This window comes from Gracilinanus agilis, chromosome 1 (genome assembly GCF_016433145.1).
Source record: "Gracilinanus agilis isolate LMUSP501 chromosome 1, AgileGrace, whole genome shotgun sequence".
Lineage (NCBI taxonomy): Eukaryota > Metazoa > Chordata > Mammalia > Didelphimorphia > Didelphidae > Gracilinanus > Gracilinanus agilis.
The window spans coordinates 558,806,987-558,834,338 of record NC_058130.1 but is presented as its reverse complement, the minus strand read 5'-3'; the positions used below and the strand labels follow the sequence as shown (position 1 = coordinate 558,834,338).

At 34.2% G+C, this 27,352-nt stretch overlaps 1 protein-coding gene across 1 annotated transcript in view; it reads right to left on the bottom strand.

Moving 5' to 3' along the window:
* Window positions 1-27,352, bottom strand: part of GNAL (G protein subunit alpha L) — a 248,388-nt gene that overhangs the window by 96,431 nt on the left and 124,605 nt on the right. The window contains exon 5 of the mRNA XM_044666913.1: window positions 19,360-19,457. Within this exon, the coding sequence (XP_044522848.1) occupies window positions 19,360-19,457 (98 nt within the window). The remainder of the gene's footprint in view (window positions 1-19,359; window positions 19,458-27,352) is intronic.

The window sequence follows — 27,352 nt, the reverse complement described above, 5'->3', positions numbered from 1 at the left end:
TACAGAAGCTGTGCAATGAGTGAAGAAGCCAGACAGGTCATGTAGTGAAGGTGAATGAAAACAGATGGATAGCCATCTAGTGTTTCAATTTAAAAGACCTAAGAAAGGTTTCCAAACATGCTAGATATATCAAGTCCAATTAGAGATTTTGGGGCAGATCAATAATAGTCATGTAAGAGAATGAGGAGAGATGGGAAGAAAGTCTTACCTTGAAGGGATCACAACTCTATTGACTGAAATACACCTGACATAAAATGTTGATCATAAACTATTTAGTAGTACACTAAGGAGATCCTTTTTGAAAAAGGTTATTTTTTAATACTTTGATTTTCTATTAAAAAAAAAAACACTTTCAAGTTAAGAGTGTTGGATTAGTAACCTCCATGGTCTCTTTCTAAAATTCCTAAAGTTTATAAATCTATGGACATAGGATTAAAATGAAAAAAATTTTTCCTTCTTCAATCAAGGAAATTATATATAAATATATAAATGTAAGCAATCTCTTTTTTTACAAATGGATTACTTTTTACAAGTTCATTTATAAATCATTTGGAAGTTGGCACATTTTGCCTTCAAAACAATATTATGAATTATAGTGAAAATTCTAAGTAAGATTATAAAAAGCTTTTAGAACTATATCCCAAATAACTGCATGACTATAGTGTAATTATATTACTACATTTATCTATCCATACATAAATCTATGAGCTTATAGATTTAAAGATAAATTCATAAAAAAATAAACATGTTTATATTTCTAAATATAATACATATTTATATATGGAAATCTAAGTAGAAAAGGAAAAGAAGAGCAAGAGGGAGAGAAGAAAACACAGAGACAAGATAAAATAATAGCATGACCAAGTGAGCAGTGTGATTGATTGGATTAGAAGAACCTCTAAGTCAGGAAGTCTTGGTTCTTATATATATTATATATGTGATCATGTACATAATGCATTATTAGCTGAGTAATTATGGGCAAGGCCTACAAATTCAGCATTAAATTCAACAAAAGAGAAATGATTATCTTTCCCTCTAACTTCTTAAATTCTCCATTTTTTTAAAGGTTACCATTGTCTTTTGAGTTACCCAGACTTGCAAACTGGGTATGGTCCCAGAGTCTTCACTCATGGTCACCCACCCAGTCAAATGCCAAGTTTTACTGATTCTATCTCCACATTCTCATCACTTCTCAGGTGTACAATAGGCTTCTACAAGCTAAATAGCTTCCTAATTTGCTTTCCAGTCATTCGCCCCTCCTCCTTTCCATTCTAGCCTCCTTTCAGTTGCCAAATTGATATTTTCAATGTACAGGTCAGATACTATCACTCCTCTGATCAAAGGTCCCTGGGGCACCATGTTGCCTTTCAGCTCTAAATCGTTGGTTCCTAAATTCTTTAGGACAAAATGCAAATGTATACATTTGGCCATTAAAGGCCCCCCCCCCCCCAATCTGGAGTCAGCCTTCATTTTCCAGCTGATTACATATTTCTCCCTGCTGTGTACTCTATTATATGACAGCCAAACCCGGCTATTTGGTTTTTGTTGAACATGACATCCTGTTCTCTATCTCCATGCTTTTGGACATGCTGTCCCTACAGCTCGAAATGCCCTCTCTTCTCTTGGAATCACTAGCTCTCTTTAAGTCTCCATCCAAAAACCTCCTAGAAGAGGCCTTTCTGGATAACTTGTTGTCAATGCTCTCCCACCCCACACTACATTATATTCACACACACACACACACACACACACACACACACACACACACACACTCACATGTTCTGTTTTTTAATGGTAATGACAAAGTTAATAGTTTTAATAGAAAACTGAGAACTCTAAAGAAAGGTATGCCCATACATAGTATTTTTACCGATCTGAAAAACCCTAAATATTTACAAAATTGCACACAAAAAAAGTCAAATTTGAAAACATTCTTTATGATTTAGAAACGCTCCACCCCTGCTCCTGATGCACATATAAGTTTAGTTCCTATAGGTTAGCATATTTTCCACACTGGCTTTTAAAGGGGACAGAATGAGTTTAATAAATGCTTTGTTGACTTGATGGCATTCATACTTACTCTATTTATTCCCGGGGTTTAAGAAAAGGACAAACTGAGAACTCTAATGAAAGATATGCCCATACATAGTATTCTTACTGAACTGAAATTAATTTGTCAGTGACCAGAAAAACACTTTAAAACTATAATTTTTAGAGGAATTGGCAATCTGCAGACTTGAAGGAAGTTTCACACAGAATCACTTGTACATATCAAATATATATATGTACAGACATATGCCCTGTTTTATATCAGGATTCTAGGATCATTTAAAATAATGAACAAAGGAATATAGAGTTTGGCCAGAATTTAGAAATGTATATTTCTTAAATCATTAAATAGACAGCTAATAGATTTTGTTATTTCATGTAAAAGACATACATTTCTTACTTTTTAATACTGAATACAAATGGAAGGATATACAAAATAATAGCTGTTGTATTTTTCACATGATAAAAACTACATATTGTACCTATTGCACATAAACCAAAAGATTTATATTCAAGAGGACGCTGGAGTGGTGGCAATGAACACAGATGGATGTACAGGTATTATGCATTCAAATTACACAAGGGAAAAATAATATAGCCATATGTAGTTCAGATATTTTTAATGCCTCTTATCCCATTTTCTCTGCATGTGTTCAATATCAAAAAGAGACAAGTGGATATATTTTAGATGAAGTGACAGCAGCAGTATCTACTCATTTCCTCTCGACTTTAGAAATGGATAAACAACCATCTAAACTCCAAATAACCTCTATTTTCCATTTTCCATTATTTAAAATTTTTTTAACTTTTAACACAAGCCAGACACTTTATATTTTTAAAGGTGCCAAAATTATTAGATACAATACTTTTTGATTCTTAATAAAAAACTTTGAAAAGTTATTATAAGTTATATATCCTTTCACAATAGCTTTTCTCTATGTCCCCCGCTTCTTTCCACTCATACAACCAGAACCCTCATAAGACCTTCATAATTTTCTGAACGAACAACAATAAAAACAGCAACGTTTTTAAAAAACACTGATCTGTCTTAGAATTGATACTAAGGCAGAAGGCTGGTAAGGAATACTACTGTACCATGAGAAGTAATGAGTAAGTTAATTTTTTAAAAATTAGGAAAGAACTATATGGGGAAAATGAATAGTGAAATGAGTAGAACCAAGAGAACATTATACAAAGCTACATAATTAATACTGGAATAATAAATTGTGAATATTACAACTGAAAGGTGAAAATGTGAAAGTCTTAATTTTGTATGAATGTGTTAGTTTCCTGGTTTGATTCCTTTTGTAATATGGGGAAGGTGAGGAGGGGGCTGGGACATGTGAATGAGATTTATTATTTAGATATAATGAAAAGTAATCCAAACATAGAAGAAATTTATATATCATTTATGTACACTTTTCATTTTCTTGAAATATGAAAATTCTTGTTTTATTTGGTTTTGTAAAATTTGGAACAAAAAAACATAAATTTAAAAAATTTGGGGAAAAAAGAGTTAAGGGCTAAGCAATTGGGGTTAAGTGATTTCTCAGGGTAACACAGCTCAGGAGCGTGAGGCCCAACTTGAACCCAGGTCCCCCTGACTCCACAGGCCTGGAGCCCTGTACCCGCCTAATTATTCTGTCTCCTCACCTCAAGCCTCACTCTGTCTACAACATTCTCCACCTACTGCAAAGGGAATTTTTCAAAAGTGTAGGCTTGATTACAACACCCCACTGCACACTGAGTTCCTGTCACTTCCCTATTATTACCTCCAGAATCAAATATAGATTTGAAGCTCTTTATACCCTGGCCCTTTCCTACATTTTCAGGCTTTTTACATCTTATTTTCCTTCCCATTCTTTCCATTCCACCAACACTAGAGTATTTGCAGTTCCTTAAACATGACATTTCAATTCCTGCTTCTACACTTCTACCAAAGTTGTCTCCAAAACTGTAACTCTGTGCCCTCTCATCTCTTTAATTTTCCTGGCTTCCTTCAGGACTCAGCTATTAGTTATACTTCATATTTACAAATGCTATCTAATTTTATAAGAATTTCAATTAGCTGATTATTTATTGATAAATATTTTCCCCTGCCCTTTGCATCTAATGTTAGAATGTTCAACTTATCCTCTATTGTTCTTTGATAAATTATTCCAGAGAACACCACCCTTTAACTCTTAATCCTTTCTCTATCTCCCTTCACTATCATTAAGCATATCCTATACCTTATACTATTAATTTTATGCTTCTATGCCTCAAGGATATATTTTGTTGGTGTGAATATTCTTTCCATGGACATAGATTACATCCCTTCTGCACTTTCATAAAATCTTTGAAAATTGCTAAGGCTTAAAAATTTATCACCCTATAACGATGAATTTCTATGAACTGAGTTAGGCTGAACTCCAGATAACAACCACTGCCAAGGCCTCAATACTTGAAGCTGTTCCAGATTGGTAGAGTATATCAAGAGCTTGTATTTCACTGGCAGAGTCACTATTTTGCAAACAAATTTTAAAGAGAGAGTTTGGTCCTAAATTCAGCAAGCACAATTTGCTTTTTAATATAGTACATTTTTATATTTAGAAAACATTTTCAATTCTCAAACCTGAAAGAAAAGTGTTTCATTTTCTTCACAGTAGATGGCTAGTATGGAAAGGGGACAAAGAACCTTGAGGAAAAGGATGATCTCAGCAGTGCTGCCTGAATTTTAAGTTAACATTGAGAGAAATCATCAAGAAATAAAAGATCTTTAAGTAAAACTAAGGGTTGAATTAATCTTTTCTGTGCTTGTAAAATCTACTTACTTGATATTTACTGACAATAAAATCAATATTTTTATTTCATTATGCTTTATTATCCTGTCTATTCCCAAGAACAAGTAAAACACAACTTGGAAAAAATTGATCACCTTAAGAATGCACATCCTTTTAATGAAGCCTTCACCGCTGTTTTCAGTTAGTGATAGAAACTCATTTCATATTTAATTACACATACATATATGTGTATCTTTATATAAAATATATTTTAAAAGTCACAGAATCATAGATTCTTATATTTGAAAGGAATCCCAAATGCTGATTAGCCCAACTCCCTTTCTTGAAGCATGACTCATCTCTACAAATCTCTAACAAGTCCAGTTTCAGCTTGAACATTTCTAGTGATGGTAACTTTCTATCTCTGGAGTTCATTTTATGCTTTCACGATTCTAATTATAAGGTCTCCTTTTTAAACTAACCCTTGTCCTATTGAGTCTGTCTCCTGGAATGGAATATTTCTATTTGTATTTTCTCTTTGAGCTACTTATTTCATTCCTAGTGCCACTGTCTTTTTCCCTGGGTATTTAGACATTCGAAGTCATATTAAGTTTATCCTAAAGTTAATATTTAAACCAGAATACTATTTTAACACTTTTAAATTTTTAGGAGGCTTGACACAGATCATTAGAATCCTTGATTTTATTGCTAGGAAAGCTGAACTAACTAAGGTGCAAAGCAAGTAAATCACTTACCAAAGGATCAAATGGTGACTAGAACCTATGTGATATGTTTGTTGTTCAGTCATTTTAGTCATGTTCAATCCTCTGTGACTCTGCTTGGAATTTTCTTGGCAAAGAAACTGGAGTGGCTTGTCTTTTCTTTCTCCAGCTCATTTTACAAATGATGAAACTGAGGCAAACATGGTCACATAGCCAATAAGTGTTTGAGGCCAGACTTGAACTTAGGAAGATGAGTCTTTCATACTCCAGACTCAACATTCTTATTCATTGCACCACCTAGTAGCCCACAGTTTATCTATACTCTCGTGCAAGATTTTTTAGATTATCACAGGTACTTATCAGTTTGTGGAAACATGATGGAGTACGAGTGTTGGAGTTGGAATTAGAAGACATGGGTGTTAAAATCCTCATTTTAAACTAGAACAGTAACAGGGCATGTGCCTTCTGTGCTGATATATCAAACAGGCAAAATAATTCATGTGCCACTACCTATCTTGCAGGGTGGGTGTGGGGAAAATTTTTGTATAATTTAATGTGCTACATAAATGGGAGTTATTGTCATTTGAATGGACAGTAATTTCATGAGTGAAAAGAGTTAACCAAGGTGGGACTTCTACCAGTGCAAAAAATCATTACTTTCTCTGCAGCTTAGAGTCTTGGAGGAATGCCTTGAACACTGAGGGATGGGATGCCTTGCCCAGGGTCACAAAGACAGTATATCAAGGGTGGGAATTGAAATCAGGTTATCTTGACTCTACAACAATCTTTCTATCTACTCTGTCAAGATACCTTTCAGTGTCCTATCCATTATTTCTTTAAAAAAATCAAACACAAATAATTATTTAGGAAGTTAAATAAATTGTTGAAATTTTTCACAACTAAAAGCAGTTTGGGGCAGAGAGGTTGTATAGGTAAGAGTACTGGATCTTAAGTCAGGAAGACCTAAGTCCAGCCTCAGATAGTCACTAGCTATGTGATCCTGGACAAGTCACTTAACCCTGTTTGTCTCAGTTTCCTCATTTGTAAAATGAGCGAAAGGAAATGGCAAACCAAACCAGGATCTTTGTTGGAAAACCCCAAATGCAGTCATGAAGAGCCAGATGCAACTGAAATAATTAAACAATACCCAAATAATTAAATAATTAAATGAAAACCAGTGAAACTTTAGACAGAGATTTTTTTCAAAGAATCCTCTTCTCAATACTTTTACATATTCTTCCAATTCTTCTCCAGTCTACGTCTATTTCACTGTACACAATGGTTTGCCATTTCTTTCAATATGTATTTATCTTAACTCTCTTTGGTACTTATATATGGTCTGTACTGTACATCACAAAAATTATTTACATTATTAGATACTTCTCATCAGATGGGCTTTGTTTTGAATGGAATGTAGGCTGAGGTTTGCCTTTACATTAATTATAGGAATACATACAGATATGCAGATTTATATAGTCATATGTATGGTCATACACATGCATATAAGCAGATGTACAGTTACATACACAGGCATAGATTACATTCAAGGAGATTGGGAGTGGAGAATTAGCAGCTTGAAGAATTAAGACATTCTTCATATCAACCTGATGTTTCATATTTTGGTAGCATACATGAGTTTCAATAGCTAAGAATCAAAATGTTGGAAATATTTAATGTATATTATGAACCTGAACTTCATGTAAAATTCTTAAATTACAGAATGAGTCCTTGATTTAACTGAAGGGTTACAGAAACAGTTCACTTTTCTCTCAAACCATTAATTTATTTTTAAGGGGCAGCTAAACTGAGATGGTAATAAGTATTCCACAGTGCTTTCACATGGATATAGAGGACTTTTTTGTCCTGTCATAAATCACAAACACAACCTGCACTCTTCTTGGCAGCCTCATCAGAAACACCTAAGACGAGGGACCAGGAGACTGGATTACTCCATTTCTCTCCAAGGTGGTCTCTTTAGTTCAAGGATTATGAGAACTGCTGGTGCATTGTGGGGTTAGCACATACTGGGCTATACCGGTTCAGCTAAAAAATGTCTAATTTCAGCCCCTAAAGTTGTCAAAAGTAACTTTAAATCAGTGCTTAAAATTTTTTGTTAAGTAACATGGAACATTATGATGAACACCACCAGCTTATAAAAGTTCAGATAACCTATTGATACAAATGGATCCTACTCAACCCAAATCCCAGGCAAAACTATAAAATAACTTCCACGCCACCCCACCTATAAGCCATGTGTATTCTTAAATTCCTTTCTATCAAAATCTGCTCCTAGGAAACAAAGAAAAACAAATTTAAACTGAACTTAAAACAACAGCACAAAGTTTTTCCTCTTTTTTTTTTTTTAACATATTAACAGAGATTAAATTTAGAGGAATTTTCTCCTGCTAGGAAATTTTCAGTATGAAAGGTAGTATTTTTTAGGGGAAAGAAGGTTCTTTCCTAATCCCTAAAATCATTTCATATAAGTGAGTACATAAGGCCAGATCTGTATAACACTTTCAGGGTTGCTCCTAATGCATTATGTAAAGTCAGTTTTATACATGGACAAGTATTTTTACATGTAAATAATCTATGTTTCTCATTTAATCTTAAAATGGAGATAAGTCAGAAAAATCCATTAAGAGATGACCAAAGACCAACCATTAAGCAATCTGGCTAATTCCATCTATTCTCTGGCCTCAGTTTTTATCTATGTTAAATGAACTTGACCCATACTTAAAAAATCAGAAAAAAAGTATCACAATTTACTGTACTTCAGCATTTATCAAAGTAAGAAAGCTATCCTAAGGCCATCCAGGTTTTGGATAATACAAAAGTATATATAGCAGCTTTATTGATGAAAAAATGAATGAATTTTTGGAATATTAATCACACAAGTGTTCTTGGCTCTGATTTGCCACTTATTTGTTTATGATGTGAAATCAAGATTCTTATAAAGGTCTATAAAATCATGGGTTTCTGAATCTAATATACTATGGAAACCATCTCCCTTATGTTCTGTGGAATATTTATATATTATATTCTTGAATTCAATTTTCTAGTGATTAAGAGGTGATGGTATTTTCTATACTAGATCTTTATTTATGAAATCTACTATGTGCTATGATGTAGCAAAGTCTGACTCTGCTACCCTTCAAGATACAGTCTATGAAATAGCACCTTAAAATTGTTAATAAATTGGTTTTTCACATAGGTTGACCACTACTGTTTCTCTTTGATATATTTTAATTAAATGTAATGGTCTCCAACTTATGCCGTAGGGCAGTGATGGTGAACCTATGGCATGGGTGCCAAAGATGGCATGTAGAGCACTCTCTGTGGGCATGTGGCTGCCCCCTCCCAGTTCATTATTAGAAAGGCAGAGGGACTAGGGCAGAGCTGCTTCCCTCCCCCTCTCCATTGGTGCCTAATAATATTTTTTTTTATATCCCCTGCTCCTCTGCCCAGCAGCCAAATGGGAGCTCTTTCTCCCTCCTCTCTTTGGGGAAAGGGGGTGGCAGGGTGCCTCCGGCCCTGGGTGGGGTCATGGCACTCCATTTCTAAAAGGTTAATCATCACTGTCATAGGGTAATCTTATTATTGAAGTTAAAATTTAATACATTGAAGACAACATCTTTAAAGCCAACTGATTATTTAGGGGATCAAAAAAAAAATGCCAGGCCCATAGTTTTTTTTTTAATTGTTCACGTGTGTGTAATTTTTTTCTTTGTTTAGTTGTATTTGTACGCACATATAAATGCATATAAACTAGTCAGAGAATGGTGAATTTAGAAGTGAAATGGACACTAAAGGTCATCTAGTCCAATCCCTTCATTTTATAGAGTAGAAGCTAAGTCTCAAAGAGTTTAATTAACTTCCTTGGGTCACAACAATAGTATGTCTGACTTAAAATCCAGTGTTGTCTCTACCACACTCCACTACTTCTTCTATGTACTATTCATTTTCATTGCTCTGAAGGTTAATCAGAGGGGCAAATCTTTGAGAGAGCAATACCTCAAGTTAATAAGGGAAATAACAAAAATAACTTACAAAAGACAGAAACCAAAATATGAATGAGTGATCCAAAGATATAAAATTGTTGTATATTAGAATAGAAAGATTGAATTATGGTAAATATTTATATAGGGGAGCCATATTACCATAAGTAAAAGGCCATTCTGATGATGTGGAGAATGAGAAAAAAGCTATGCCCAATTCTTCCTAATTGTGGCATAGTCTATATTTATGTTTACAATTAATTATCTGGAATAACATGCTTTTGAAATATAACTTTACAGTGCATTTGAGATGCCCACCTATGTGTAGTATATATATGACATCAGATGTCTCCTGAAATACTTGTTTAGAGACAAAAAAGTATTTTTAAATAGGAAAATTGAACAACCCGAGAACTAAAGAGTAAAATGTCATCTATTGGTTTTGGAAGAGAAGAATTCACAGATGTTCAAGAATTTACTGTGTTTCTTAAAAATAGTTTGTAGCTGTGAAATACTCTTCTCAGTGTGAAGCAGAGACTTGCTGAATGATTTTAGTTGCAATTTTTTTTCTGTTACAAGTCAAACTGTCAAAGCTCAATGGGAACATCTAGCTTGGTCATGGCTTTCCATTTGTCCTAAGTTAATGTGCAAATATGATAATTATTTCAATCACGTTCAAAACACATGAGAGAGGAGACAAAGCTAATACAACAGGCTTTCCCCATTAGAAACTACAGCTTTAATTCATGGATGATTAGCAAGGATCTCTACCTTTATCACCATTTCTCCTTTTTTATCCTTCAGCTACACAAATTACTGAATCATTTTTGAGTGATAGTGTTGAAAATTAACTAAATGTGTTTCTAGGACAATATTTGTTTATAATTCATTTGATACTTGGCACTGAGCTTTTCTTAACTATACTTACTGAAGGGAGTTTTTAAAAACCAAAGAACTATTATCAATTTGGACCCTACCAATTTGGAATTTTCTGTAATCTAGGTAATCACATGATATAATGGTCAAATAAACTAGGAGTGGCACTGATGACAAGGGGTTGGTGTAGGCTAGACTACATGTTTCAGATAATAACAGTCCCTTTACTGAAAACACTGGTAGGTGCTATTCAATTAGGAGACTAATATAAATAGATGATTTATTGTGAGGTGGTGCAGTGGATTGAGTGGCAGGAAAACCCAAGTTCAAATCTAGACTGTGACACAGACTAGCTGTGTGACTTTGGGCAAGTCACTTAATTGCTGTCTACCTCAATTTCCTCAACTGCAAAATGGAGACAAAAATAGGACCTAACTCCCTAGGTTACTGTGAGGATTAAATAAGATATTTATAAAGCACTTAGCACAGTGTCTGGCATAAGGTGGGTAGTTAATTATTGCTGGTTCCCTTCCCGTCTCTTCCCCTTTACAGCTCAGGTCAAGGAGAGAAATTAGTAGAAGGGAAGAAAAAGAAAATCTAATTTTATTTCTAACATTCTTTTTTCTCCATGGATGCAAAGATCATACAAATTATTTAACCATTGTTGGCCTATTGTAAGTTGTGCTTCCAAGCTCTAATTGTTCCCTGATTTGTCTCAATATAAGCCCTCTCCAGTCATTAAATTTGAATATTAGACTATTAGCATGCATCAAATTTCCATGTTGGGATATAGAATTAGGGGACTTGTCTCTAGATCATTGTTACCTAAGAGGGAAAGGAGAGAGGGAGTCTGTGGCCATTAGCTCATTAAATTACTTATGGAACTACTTTGGAAGTCCCAGATACCCTAAAATGTTGAGATCTAGGATAAGCAAGTTTTAAGAAATTAGGAGATATTGCAATAATAATTTGTGGATGGAGGAGGCACAAGCCCTAATGATGATGCTATGATGAGGATCCACAAAGGATTTATAAAGAAAAGGGGACAAAGATAGACAGGAAGAAGACATGGTCAATATAAACTATCTAGCTTACAATTTTACCTTTTGTTAATACAATTTTACCTCTGATCTTATTAGCACAGACCAATTTGGGAGCAATGAATCTTAAAATACAACCAATTTCATTGTTGATAAATAAGGCTGGCAATGTGCAAAAGAAGTACCCACTGGTTCTTCTTCTTTCAGACTGAACCAAGAATATTCTTCTTTTTCTTTCTCTAATAAAAAGGTATAAGTTATCTAAGTGTGACAAGGATTGTTTTAGAGGTAAAAATGAAAGCAGGCTAGAAGGAATGGAATTGGAACCAAGTGTTTCTTTTACTTTACTTTTTTTTTCTGGTTTACTGAACTAAATCATCTAATCTATGACACTATTGGACTCTTGCATCTTTGCTCTTTTCTTTTTCCCTTTAATAGCTCAAACAACTCCTGCAGTGTTCTGAATAAGACTGTAAATAAATAACAGAAAAATTTCAGCCAGCTTCCACCAAAACTGTTTGAATCTCAAGCATTAATCTTGAGGTACTCTGAAATATATGGAACAAGTCTAAGGAAAAAACAAACACTTGGGACAGCTCTTATCAAAACCATCTGTATCTGTACACTTATCCTGGCTCACTCCTTATTTTCATCCAAATATTTTAGAAACTGGGAGGGTCTAGAATTAGAAAGGTTAGGTACTAATGAGGTATACACATAATTGGATTTAGCAGAGGTGCCTGGAAACATTTGACTGGAAGTCAAGAAGCCGAGCTCCAGTCCTGTCTCTACCTCTAACCAACCCTGCCACCCTTGTGGTAGTCACTCCGGTGTCCCGGGTTTCAATTTCTTTGTCTGAAAAATAGGGACATATGAATAAGGTCTAGCCTTTTTAGTTTTTTATAGCTGCTGGCTTGGTTCCCTGTTCCTTCAGATGTCAACTTAGCCAGCGACCACCCTTCCTGGTACAATTCTTTTGGGGGGGGGGTATCAGCATGGATGTGCAAATAGTGCTAGTGAAACCCTAGCTATCTTTTTACCCAGAAATATTTCCCTGACCAAAAATGGGTTCATGATAAAGCTGGAAGGCTGGCCTCTTACGCATTTCCTCTGGCTGGGATGAAATGATCTTAAATAAGTTTGAAAAGTAAAATTTTCTGGCTTCTCCTAATTTTCCACTTATTTTCTTTTTGGAAAAGAGGAGAATCAAGCAACTCAAGTCAAAGAAATCCCAACATTTATCGTCATTTTGTATTTTACCTCTTTTTAAAAAAAATCCTTATCTTCTGTCTTAGGAATAACTTCATGACAAAAAGGGCAAGGATTAGGCAAAAGGACTTATGACTTGTCCAGCATCACACAGCTAGGAAGTATTTGAGTCCAGATTTGAACCCAGGTCCTCACCACTCCAGATCTTGTCTTTTATGCATTGTATCACCTAGCTATCTTTTTGTATACTATCTCTTAAAGCAGTTGGGAAGAATGCAGTTTATTAGTTAGGAAAATAGTTAAGACAATTGCTCTTTCTTCTTATCAGGTATTTCTATCCCAACTTTCTGACAGCAGGAATGCTGAAACCTGTTTGTTTTATTCCATTAAACTATGCTTAGGTTAACAGTAACTTACTGTTTGCCAGGTCCAACAAGTTTCCCTCATTTTCCTTACTGATTTCCCATCATTAATAGTATAAAACTTCTAAATGCAACCTGAACCCAATTAAAATATATTTGAGAAATATTTAACAAAATAAGTAAAAATATAATACAACACAGGTAATGTTAATTTGTAGTTTTCTAAGTTAATATGTAGCCTTCAGGGACCTATTTGGGTCTAACAACATTTATCCAAAAGCACTAATCCAATACTTATCTTCTTTCATTTTGCTATATTTTGACACTTTTTTCTCTAAATTGGAGACAGTTTTAAAATATATCCTTTGCCTCTCCACTGCCACTATATAAATTTATACTGGCATAGTACTTTGCCTTCATTACTCACATTTCCTCTTCTCTAGTCCAACTAAAAATTACCCATTTACACTAACATCGTCTACTTTTCTGTCCACAAATCTGTTAGTTAAAAACTTTCTTGGCTTTCTCCTAGTTACAAAAAGTTCAAGATTCTGCTCTTTGCACAGCCCACACAACGTAACATCCATCATCTCCCACTCCCTTCCAGTCCACCTAAACCTCATTCCTCTTTTGTTTCCTTTGCCAGCTCATGCCTTAATGCTTCATTATTCCTGCAGCAGCCGCCCAATGAAATAACACCACGTTGCTACAAAAAAAATAGCTTAGGTCTATGGAGAAGATTCATGGCCTGTGCTTTGGTGAAGGAAATATGATGATAATGATAATGCATTGATTAAGTGTTTGCTTATTATGTTCCAGGTATTATGCTAAGTGATGGAAACATAAATATAACTAAGACAGTACCTGCCATCAAGGAGCTTATATTCTAATGAGAAATGACAACTCACAGTAATATTATTATTAACAAGTTGGCATTTATCCAGCACTTTAAGGTTTGCACAACTCTTTATGTGTGACACCTTGTTTAATCCTTTATAAAGGGAAATTAGAAAGTGTAGAAGGGATATGGCCAGAACAAATGATACACACATAGAACACTGAGGAATAATGGAAAGGAAGAATGAATCAAGAAGGAGCAAAGAGAATAAAAAGAGAAGAATGAGAAAAAAAAGGTTGAAGTGCCTTTCGGTGTTTCTGAATATGTAGCTGCAAAAAATGCAAATATACATGCATATTACAATTTATATTTGCTTTGTTATATCAAGAGATTATTTTCCACAAAAAATGAATTTTAGAGCTATTATTGGGAAACAAAAGGTCACAGATTCCCATTTTTTTTTTTGTATTTGTAAAGGATAGAGTAATCTAATCTCATTCTATTCCACCCAAACCAACAGACAATTACTGAGAGGCTGATGATGTACAAGGAATTATATCTGGTATTGAAACAAGATGCAAAGAAGAAAGACATATTTCCTATCCTAAAGAATATAATAATTTAGTAAGAATGAGAAGATATGTTCTGAATTTGAATGTGTGTAAGATAAAAAGTGCTAAGAGTTCCAAAGACGAAAGATAACTTGGAGCTGCAGGAATCAGAAAAGGATTTTTGGAGGAGCATTCCCAACCCCTATTACCCTCTTTACATCACTTTTAAAGGGATGCTAATTACCATTCCTTCCCCCTTTTTCCTCCCCTCCAATTCCTTGTAGCCTAAAGTGATTGAGACCCGGAAGGGGAATTATTACATATAGGATCAATGGCATAAATTTATGTTATTTGAGAGCTTAATAATGAATTTGTCAAAAAAAAGCCCCTTTTCTAGCCAATGATTCCAAAAAACCCCCAAGGGACCTCTCCTTTTCCTCCCTCTCAATACTATATGAGCAATGGCGCAATTTATGCTTCAGATGTAGTTCTAGTTCTATTTGCCAATTCAATATCAGTAATCCTACTTTTTTTTATCAATACCATCATAAATAAAATTATAATATTGATAATAAATGATTTGATAATGAATTGATTGATAATGAACAAGTCTTCTAGCTTTCTACCTGTACTCTCTATCCTTACTCTCCCACTCTTGCCTTCATGAGCCTTCATATCCAGCATTTGTTTTCCCAAATTTATGTCTGTTTTTCCAGACTATGCCATCACACTTCTGCTGCTAGCTCACCCTGGAACATACCTCTGATATGCTGGTACTCTTTTTCCACTGGTGAATTTCTCCTAGGGATTTCATCTTAGAGAGAGTCAACCTAAATTTCACTCCCAACTCTGCTTCTGAATTTTCAGACTTGGATACCATGGCCCTTCTATGGTTACCTTACTCTTCTGTTCAACCCCTTTTGAGTTTCTTTTTGTGTGCTGTCTTCTCAATTAGAATATAAGCTCCTTGAAAGTAAAAACTGTCTCTCTGTTTTTAATTTGTATCTTCAGTGCCTAGCATAGTGCCTGGCACATAGCAAACATTTAATAATGTGTGTGTGTGTGTGTGTGTGTGTGTGTGTGTGTGTGTGTGTGTGTATCTTGGGAAGGTAAGTGTTGGAAGAGGGAGAGAATATCAGGCACGAGGGGTGGCAACCATTGAAGCAGATAGAATCTTATATGGAAGAGGGGTCTAGATTATGAAGGACTTTAAATGTCAAGTAAGATTTTACATTTAATCCTAGAAATAGCAGGGAACTGCTAGATTTTATTGCATAAGGCATTATATAATCAGATCTCCCCTACTTGAGGATGATCACTTTGGCAGCAAAGATGAGGAAGGGAGATCAACAGATGGCTACTGTGATAGACAGTCTAGAGTCTAGACTGAACCACAGTGGAGGCAGAGTGGAGAGAAGGGGATATAGATAAGAGATAAATGAAAGTAGCAGTGATAAGACTTGACAACTGTTTGAATAGATTGGGTTAAAGAATGAAGTTGTGAGCTTGGGTGAATCATTGTGGTGCCCCAGGTAGTAATAGTATGGATGTTGGGAAAAGGTGAGGATTTATATGAGGAGGTTGATGAGTTTTGATTTGGATCTATTGAGTATGAGATGCCTATAGGACATCCATGTTTGGAAAACAAAGAGAGAGAGAAATCAAGAAAGACAAAAATTGAGAAAAGGTCATTAGATCTGGCAATTAAGGGATAATTAATAAGGGATTGATAAGGGACCATTTGGGGAAAGCAATTTCAGTTAAATGGTGAGTTCAGTAGCAAGACTGCAGAAGGTTTAGAAAAAAATGAGAGAAGAGAAAGTGGAAGCCCAAGTGTAGATAACTTTAACAAGTTTAGCTGAAATGCATAGTGTGGGGATGTTTGGAATATACAAGGGTTTTTAAAGATTGGGGAAACATGAATTTGTAGAGAGAAGAGAAGGAACCAATAGATAAGTAAAGATTAGAGAGGGAAAAGTGATGAGAGGGGGGCAATGTGCTAAAGATGTGAGAGAATGGGATGAAAGGTGTATACAAAAGGGATTGCCTTGACAAGGAGACGGGCAACCTCTTCATTATAGTTTGGTATGAAGGAGGTACTAGTAAGGGAATATATCTGAGTGATGTGAGATAAGGAATAGGGAAGAAGGAGGAGTTTTCAAAAACTGAAGACAAACAGCATATTTAAGTATGTTTGAGGACTTTTTCACTATTATTTTTGCTTTGATTTTTTCCCCTTTTAACATTTCATATGGGTAATTCAATATTTATTTTCAAGGTAGGTCCTGGCCCAGGATTGTATTCTTGTGCCAGAAATCCAACCTCATGGCTCTAGGCCCACTAGAACTGTAGCTACTTCAAGGAGTTCTGCTTTCTCTGGGGGTGTACCAAGGAAGCAACTCCAAGGAATAACTTTTTAGCAATAGGCAGGGCAAAATAAAGTACACTAGCAGGAGAGCAGAGTTCAAGTTTTATTTGGAATAACCACACTGCAAATTTTTAATCTAGAAGCATAGTTATGAAGTACATGCAAAAGATGGGTTGCCAAAACTAGTTTCAATTTCAACTCTCTTCTAACTGTCTGGCAGTAGGTAAGTCATCTAAACTCTTGGTTCTGATCTACTTTGCACTCTAGTAGAAAGTATTAATCTGACATGACTCTGAAAAGAGCTCTGAGCCCAGATTAATATCTATAAAGTGCTTACAAAAAAGACTCTCATGAAACTCACTTGCCCAAACTCAGTCATGATTTACAAAACAACTATAAAATCATGTTGGCTTTATTTGTTTTACTATTTGTGTTCTTTAGATGGAAAATGAGAATAAGTTAAAACATTCTGTGGATTGAAATGTTTTCATTTTCAAGGTCATCTAAACCTTAGTTGCCAAGATGTAGCATTTTTAGTACACTAATCCTTTATTTCTTTGGTGCAATAGTTGCTTTAATGATAGAGGTAGCAGTAATAAGATTAAACATATAATTGTAACCTGTTCATACCTTACTGTCTCACCTTCCTCACCAAAACAATGTTATTTTTGCTAAGAAGTTATTTGCAAATAATATTTGTTGAAGGCAGTGTATTTATTATTCACTTGATTTTTTCAGACAAATATCTGGCTGAGAAGTCCTTGCCATCCATATAAAACTACACAATACTGGGGGCAGCTGGATAGCTCAGTGGATTGAGAGTCAGGCCTAGAGATGGGAGGTCCTAGGTTCAAATCTGGCCTCAGACACTTCCCAGCTGTGTGACCCTGGGCAAGTCACTTGACCTCCATTGCCTACCCTTATCACTCTTCTGCCTTGGAGCCAATACACAGTAGTGACTCCAAGACGGAAGGTAAGCGTTAAAAAAAAAAAACAAAAAAAAAACAACTACACAATACTGATTTTGTATTTCATGTTTGTATAGACACTGCTTTATGGATAATAATGTGTGCTAGATCTACAAATTATCTCAAAAATATCTTGTACAAAATTGTATTAAAACTAATGTCAAAATAGTGTAAAAATTACATTTTATGAAGGAAAAAGAAATTTATGGAAATATTTCAGTGAAAAGGAAATACGACATGTAATGTCTTATAATTATGTTCAGGGAAAAATATCCATATTTCCCAGAGGCACTATTTTATAACTAATTTATCTGGGTTTCAAATCAAATGTATCTAGATAAATTTCACAATAGTGAAAATTTTTGCATTGTGATATTTTTTTTTATCCTATAATCTGGTTTCGAGTTTATGTCACATTATTATTTATAAGGTTTCTCTTCACACACCACAAGGGTCTTTTAAACTTAGTGTAAAAAGGAAAAAATGTTTCGTTAACACACTTGATTCTTTTTTCCATCCACCAGAGAATAATCACCTTAACTTTATATGCTAGAACACAAGATCCTTGAGAGCAGGGCCAGTTTCATTTTTATCTCTGCATTCCCTGACTGATCTTTAGAATGCTCTTTAAAAATGCTCGCTATTTGGTTATACTTGATTGTTCTGTTCAGTATGAGGGGTGATAATATTCATTCTTATAACAGAATAGGGAATAGGAAGAGAATTTAGTGGGGAAGCAGGATGGTGAAGTTTCTCCAAGTTCTTCATAAACAGGCTTTCAAAAAGAGGTTTGATTATTTAGTATTATGAATTCTTTGATTATTAAATTAATATTCAAATATATACATACATAAGTTAATTCTGGATTATCTGTCCTTTTGTTCCTCTTTATTATTATGCCAAATTTAGCCTTTGTTGCACTTGAAAATTAAGTTACATGTGTAGCTATTGAAATTGTTATATAAAAGGACCAGTTAAGAAAATTTGGGGCATAAAAGTAGAAAAGATACTTAAAACATCTTGAATATTAAAGAACTTCCTAAAGCACATTGTTTTCTAGTAGTTATTAAATAAATGTATTTATATTTTAATAGCAGAAAAGAATGAAATAATGCCTCCATCAGGGATAAAAAACATAAACTCATGATTCAGAATTCCCTTCATATTTCTGTTGTGAAGAATAATTATTTTTTTTTCTTTTAGAAAGATCTTATGCCTTAATTAAAGGTATAAGTGTCACTGAAATCAATTACTGAGTCTGAGTTCCTGCTATAAAAATGAAATGTATTATTCTTTACTAAAAGATAATGAATATTTTGATGAAAGGAAAATAGCTTAATTTAAAAAGTAAATAAAATCAGGGTATTAGTTAGTGAATTTTCTGTTAGCAAACCCAATGCAGATAATGATCTTATTGGATTTTAACCAGTAATCCCCCCAAAATAAGAAATTTTTATTGATTCCCCATAATAAAAAAGTCACCTTTTCCTATGTATTACATTCAAGAAACATGAGCAGGGTTAAATAGACAGCATAAATCATGAATATGATTATTTTTCACATCTATTTTGCATGATTAAACTCCTGGATGTAAATTCACAAAAACAAACACTTACTACTGTGCACAGTCAATCAGTTGGTATTCATTTGACCTCTCGAAGCATGCCTTTACTCCTTCGTCATCCCAAAGCTTTTTTACATGATCAAAGAATTCCTGAAAATTAGAAGTTACAAATTAGAGAGCATGTAATTTCCATCCTTTAAAAACTTAAGAATATAATATTTGTTTCCAAAAGTTTACAAGGAGCAAATATGAATTTTAAAGCACTATTTTAAAAAAGGAAAGTTAGTGGCATTCATTTACTGTAAATACAGCTGCCAGTACAACTTTTAGACTCTCAATAATCAGTAACTTAACATTTCAACCTCAGCAGTTCAAAAAATATACTATAATTACAGGTGCTGCCTTAGTTCTTGTCATTTAGATTTTATATCTTAGTCACGGTTATGTCACAGACAAGGTAGAGAAAATGGATTACAGTGATTGCAAAAGAAATAAATAGAAGAAAAAACAATGAAAATATTACTTCTTAGAATATTGAATTATTTAATCCATTTTTAAGTAGCAAAAATGAACCAAGCCAGTATTTATCTACTCACTCTAAATGAGTGGTCATAGCATGAATACCAATTGCATTTGGGTGTGGAGGGCAGGGGCTAGTTTTAGAGAACTTAAGAGCACGGAAACTCTCTCCATATTGCTATGCTGAGGGAGATCAGCAACTGGCCTTTTCCTTATGCTATACTCTAGTGATGACCCAGGCAATTCTCTCAGAGGTCAAGTGATTTTCCCATGGTTATACTGCTAGTATGAATCAGAGGTAGGCCCTGAATCTGGGTCTCCCTAACTTCAAAGTCATCCCTTTCTCTATCATACCATATGGCTTCTCAGCACCTGCATAATATAAGCAATTATACTAAAGAATTTTAAAAAATAATTTATTTTCCTAATTTTAGAGGAAAGGTGGATCTATAGATTTCTCTTTCTGCAATTACAGAAAATTAGGTGATTTAACCAGTAAAATAATTTATAAATATTTTTCATATTATATTTTACTCAACAAAATGAATCTAGAATAGTAGAGGTCCTTAAGAGAAAAATGAGATTAGAACCATAGAATCATGAACATTATTCAAAGCTATAAATGATACATACAAAATATACAGAATCCACCATGGGAATTATGAATCTGTCCACCAATAGCAACAGCAATAAGCATCTTTTCTCTAAGGTAGGATATTAAAGAGGAAGCATACTGACCCTTCCACACTAGAAAATGGTGATACTAGTAGGATTTGAACTTAGTTCTTCAGATTATGGAGTCAATTAGATATTCTACTCCCCAATAGAACAGTTTTCTAGGTTTCTGGTTTGCAAATGGAAAAGAGCTTACAGCATGCCACAGAATATCCTCCCTCAAGTACAAGATGGAAAATTGAAGGGCAAGTTCCAGGTTATTATATCCTAAAGTGTTTGTTGTCTATATCATTCAATGATCACTTAAAATAGGAGCTCCCTATTCTATTGTGTTCTTCTCCCATCTATTCCCACTTCATAGTCATTCCATCCTTATGAATCAGTTTGCCCCAGGGACGACATAAGGGAAAAGAGAAGAAAAAGAGGGTCAAACCCTAAAATTTTACTAGTGTCTTTAATTGCTGCTTCCTCCAGTTACTTTCCAAGGCTCCACTGTTGTCTCCCCTGGCCATCTGCTTTCATTTCCTCTCCCTTGGTCTCTCCCTATCCGAAACTTTCAGCTGCCATTTAACCTAATGTCCCCGCACCTGATCTAGTTATTGTAAAAAAAAAAAAAACTAATTAAGAATAGCTTGAATCAGAATTTCTACTCTGTTAATGTCCTTAAATCTTACTTCATTCCTTAAATTGCAAAGATCTAAAAAGCCTTTGCTAATTCTTAGACTGCATTAGTACTTGGATACAATTTTCCTTCTTGAAAGAGCTAAATGAAAAAAGAGAGAAAAGGATTGGAATCTAGAAGGGAAACTTTACTCTTTGACTCTTGACTTTGTTATTAGCAGTAACACCCTCCCCCCACAAGAAAACATCAAAAAGGTTATGAGTTTACATTGGGGACAAAGGCATGGGAGACCCTGCTATACCAAATTTATTTCACTCTGAAAAAGAAAGACATTCTGAAAACTACATTAAAAAATCCAGTGCTAGAGATATAATTAAATCCTATTTGCACTGCTGGATTAACATCCTAAATGAACTTGTTCAACATTCAGGAAATAGAGCAGGAAGGGCATTTTAATTTAGTTTATCAACAAATGCGAACAAAAACAAACCAAAACAAATCTCATTGCCTATATGAGATGGAAAGGATGATCTTTAGTTAAGACCAGACCTCATTTTCACACATTTGGGAGCAGAGAGAGAAAAAAAGAGTAGATAGAAAAAAAAAATTCAAAATCATTTAATGTTCCTCTTCATTTAACTTTAAACTAGTGAAGATAACAAATTATATGTATTTTTTACATGATGCACCCTTGAAATGGCAGAGCACTTGAGCTATGACACTGGCAGATTCTTCAAAGGCATGGGGAGCTGGGGTGGGAAGGAGACTTGATGTAGTCACTAGCATTACTGAAAAATAGTGTTATATATTGGTAGCACAAAAATTGTTTAACAGCTAATGGCACTTTTTCAAAGTATTTTTACATCTAATATCTTGTTAATTTAGAAATATCATGCTTAAAATAGTTAAGAAAAATTATTAATAATATGTGCAATATATTATGTAGCTTGGGTAAATCTGAAGGCGATTACTTTTTAACTAGCATGACAAGTTTATTTTGGAAGAAAAGCATGGTTACTCTAATGCTGATAGAGTGCTCTGAAATAGTTCAACTCAAATTGGCAGATAATATGCAATATATTCCTCATTCTGATTCAAAAGAACTGATGTCACTTTTATCAAGTACAAAAAATAAGTGCAGAAAAAATAAACAATTTTAAAATAATTTTAAACATAATAGCTGTATGTAATCTTCTGTGTAAATTTGAGCCTTCCTTCCTTCCAATCATGGAAGATAGTAGTTAGGATCATTATTGCTAATGTGCCAACTTTGTTTGCATGTTTTCAATGTACTTATTACATAATATTGCATTTATATTTTTGAAAAAGCAATAGAAAGATAACTGGTTTTGGAGATGGAGAACTATGACTTAGTTTTTTTTTCTATATAAGTGAAGGACATTAACTTCAGTATTTTAATATCCTCTTTAGTTAGAAACATCCTAAATATTTTAATCTATTTGAGCCTCAGTTTCCTTAGCTAAAAATAAAAAAGGTTGGATTCAATGGCCTCTAATGCTCATTCTAGCTTCAAATATCTGGGCTGATGAATAGCCATTTTAATAAGTAGATTGGATTCTGTGATAGGTTCATACAAGAGAAAATGCAATATAGTGAAAGAGCCATGTTTTCAGTCAGTAGATACCAGGGTTCCAAATTCTGTCCCTGGCACTTGCCAGCTGTGATCATAGGCAAATTATGTAATTTCTATCAGCATCAATTTTCTTATCTTCAAAATGGGCATATTAACAACACATCTTACAAGGTTGTTGTTGCAGGTCAAAGGAGATTTGACCATAATCAAATCATATTTACCTTGAAATCATAATTGACTGTAGAAATCAAGCTTACATGAAAGATTTTAATATTAGGAAACTGTAAATATTAGTTATTATTATGTTTCCATAACCAAAAAATGGATATAATAATATCTAGTTCTTACCTCACTGGATGTTGTGAAGCTATGAGATAATGTATTCAAGAAGTGCAATGCCCACCATAAAGTATTATCTAAATGCCAGTTATTCTAATTCTTATTACTAAGAAAGATAGTGTTCCATAGTGGCTAGAGTTATGACTTCAAATCCAGGAAGACCTAAGTTCAGGTCTCAACTCAGACATATCTTGGCTTTGTAAACCCCTCAGTATTCTCAGCAGCTCACAAAAACTAGAAGTTATACAAAAGGGATTATTTATGAGGTACAGTCCTCGTTGCCCATTCCCCCATGATCATTATTGCTAAAAAGTTAGAATCTGTGTTTAGTGCTTATTCAGAAAAAAGTACATTGAATAAAATTTAGATGTCAACATGGAGGTAATGAGGTTCCTTCTACTTAGGCTCTTCTTCCCTTGTTCTACAGGTAAAACGGTGTTCCTTCCTTCTAGATAGAGCCTATCCACAATTGTACTTTACTCAAATAAGCTTCAAAACTATATGATCATCTTCTTACCAGAATTGAGCCTCAGAAAACTTGAGTTGGAAGTGATCCTTTTAGGCAATATGTTAAAACAAAAACTATTAGTAGGTATTGAATGGTGGCTAAATAGTAATTTAAGCATAATAGACTTCATAAAATCCTATCAAAGTATAGATCTTTAAAAGGAGCTGTAGGTTTAAGGTTAACAAGTATGTTAACTCAACAGTGGATATAATATTAAATTGTATATCTCTGGTACTGGAGTATTTTTCTCCTTTAAACATAATATTCAGTTTCTTTCCTTTCTTGACCATCAAAATATGTAACTCCAAATATAATACTAAAACTCTTTATAGATGATAAATTGCATTTTGATTTTCTAAGCAAAAGCCATTTACATTTTTAACCTTTAAATAGTAGATAATTAAGATAAAATTCTTAAAGGTAAATTAAGAAAAAAATGGAACTTGACCTTTGATCTTTTCCTTACTAATCACTGCTAGTAGTCTGGCTTATAGTTCTGCCATATTTATGACCATCTTTCCATTTAAATCACAACTGATGCTAAACTGGAATTATCAAGGGGAACGAAACTTTGATATTTAGTTATTAATGTTTTTCACTTGTTTTAGAATAAGAAATAATTGAAGTCAACCAAAAAATAAGCCATAAAGAAATGATTATTGTTAATGATAGCAACACTTCTTTACTCTCTAATATCTACTCTAAAGAAGTTTGCTCAGAGTTGATAGTTGTCAAATATCTTCAGAATGCATACCTTCTGTTTTTACACAAACTGAAGGTCTTGTATATTAACTTTTTGAAACAAATGTTACTGCAAATTTTTTCAGTTCCAGAGTTTAGTTTATACATACACACACTCTTACACACATACATGTATGTGTGTGCATGTATAACATCAAATTGTTCAGGTAAAGTACAGAAAACTCTGAGGCATTACCTGTTTTTGAATAGATCTTTTTAAAGCTCAGATTTAGAAAGGCTGATTAGTTTATATTTAAACTGAATATTCAATTCCTTATTGATTCTAGAACTAGTTAATAAACTTTATTAGAATAATTTTCAGCCTGTACTATTTCGTTCTATATCTGTGGCAAACATCAAACTAAAAGGCTGCTCAGGAAGTGTCATTTTTGCCACTGTCTAACTTTATTATTTATAATTTCTTTATTTCCTCTGATTTCATCAACTACCTCCTTTGTAAAACTGCTCAGAACTGTTTTTTAGAATCTATGTTAATGACAATGCAAAAAACAATTATCAAAATGGACCATGTCCTTTGCTGTTTTCTATAGTTGCAAATTTAAGTTTCTTCTGATTAACTACAGGAAATCAACAATTTACAATTTTCCAATCTCACTTAATATTTCCTCTCAGGATTTTAAAGTATTTCAGTCAAGGAGCTGACAAGAGGTTTTGGTTCCATCCTAGAACACTATAGTTTAATCAGTGCACCCTGGTAGCAAGATACCACTTTGTACAAAGTCAGTATAATTTTGAAATTTGAGTCAAATGAGACTCACAGCATCACAGAACCACTATTTCCTCCTATAACTCCTTTTCCTTCTGTCACTCTCATATGCCTCAGTTACCTTGGGGGACAGAGGAAGCTTCACTATGCTTCCTGGTCCACAAACCCACAATGGATGAAATATATGGTTTGTCCGTGCAGAAGTGAGAGCTCTAAAGGTGGCCTAGAGATCCAAAGAGCCTGTGTAGGGACAGAGCAACTCATAGTTCCTATGGGTTCAGTTTTGTGTCTTTACTGCTTGGCACTCAGGATCTTCACAACTACTAGAGGGCTTTAAACTTGCATTTTTATAACAGACTCAACCTTTTCTCATATTATTTAATTCAGTATACATTTCTAAGGCACCTATGTTCAACAATTCTGATTCTGTTCTGAAATATACTCTATACATTAGCAAAATGAATGGCTTTCTAATTTCTAAACATGCCCTGTGTTCCCTCATATTTGTGGTACTGCTTAAGTTATTCTCTATGTTTACCCCTCCCTTCTTTGCTTAGTGAATTCTATTCTTCTCTGTGGAAGCTTCTCTGATTTGCCCATCCCATAATGACCTTCTCCTGTGGACTTCAAATAACTATATTGCAACTTTTTGGTGCACTTATTTAATTTTGAGTATTACATTCATCAGTGTAGGGATCTTAATAATAATTGCTAACAATAATCTTAATAATAACATTGGTTGATTGTAAGTCCAGTGTGTGCAGGGACTGTGTCTCATCTACCCTGGTGCTTCAAAGAGTTACTAACCCATAGTATATGCTTAAGTCATGTTTGCTGAATTGATCAAAATCTTATTACCTATTAGAAAAATAGTATTTTTAATGTTCATATTTAAGATAACTGAGGACAAAGCAATATCTGGGACAAAGCATAGGAACAATTCACCTCACTCATTAGAGAAGGAATCTCCCCACCCCCTAATATGAACACATTACTTTTGCCTTAATACCATTTCAGCTCCTTCCTTTTTACTTCACAGTACTCCCACTCCTGTACCCAAGACACCCTGTCAAATCCTGTTTCTCTGAACAATTATGCACATAGGGAATGCCACAGAGATTCCATAAAAGAAACATTTATGTGGGAATAGAAGTGAAAATATGATCCATTTTCAAATAAAAAGAAAGACTGCAAAAGTCACTATTTCATTCCTTTCTTCCAGAAAAGTTAGCCTTTAAATCACACACACAAAGATTCTGCTTGCTGTATACCGTCTTAACTGGCACTATCCAACACGAAATGTCAACCATTTCTTGGTAATCCCTATTTCTGCTGCTCCACATAACAGTAGGCAAGGAGAACACAAATATACTTCACTTGACAGGATAGCACATGTGAACAAAACAGATTATAAAATAAATTTCCATGAATGAATACTATTTTTATCATTTATTTCCACTATGCAATCAGAGATAAATCCTCTTGGAGGGATGGGAAATCTCAATGTGCTGAACTGAAAATTTTTGATATACAAAGGTAAAGATGGTGGCTAGGACTAATATATGGCTTGTAGCTTATAATAATGTTTTTCTATAACAAACATTTAATAAAATAATTGAGGCTTGAATTGAGTTAAAATGACACATAGTCCTGTCCACAAGGGTCCTTCAATCTAATTGAGAAGATAAGATATATTCATGTGAAATAGTAAGTAAATAAGACAGTATAATAACAGCATTATATACTGATGAATAGAATACAATATTAGAAAAAAGCAAATTATGTACCAAAGTGTTGCTTATCCAGTATAGGAAAGGATTATAGAAAGAAATAGTAGGAAAAGGGCTTGGTTTGGAAGTAAAGGAGCTGGTTCACACCTTAGCTTTAGCCTTCATTAACTTGGGTGAGCCACTTAAGACACAGGCCTCAGTTTTCCTCAACTGCAAAATTTAAAGACTAGATTTTTGTTTAGTCTTTTTCAACTGTATCAGACTCTTTAGGACCTCATTTGGGGTTTTCTTGGCAAAGATACTAGTATAGCCTGCCATGTCTTGCTCCAGCTCATTTTATAGAAGAAACTGAAGAAAACAGGGTTAAATGACTTTGCCCAGGGTCACCCAGCTGGTAAGTATCTGAGGCTGGATTTGAACTCAGGTCTTTCTGACTCCAGATCTGGCACTCTCTTCACTCTACCACCTAGGTTAGATAAGATGACTTCTAAGGTTCCTTCCACCTTGTAACAATAAAGAGAGCCAGTAACCAATGTTTGATAGAAGAGACTGGGGGGTGGAGGGGGGGGGGAGAGAGAGAGAGAGACAGA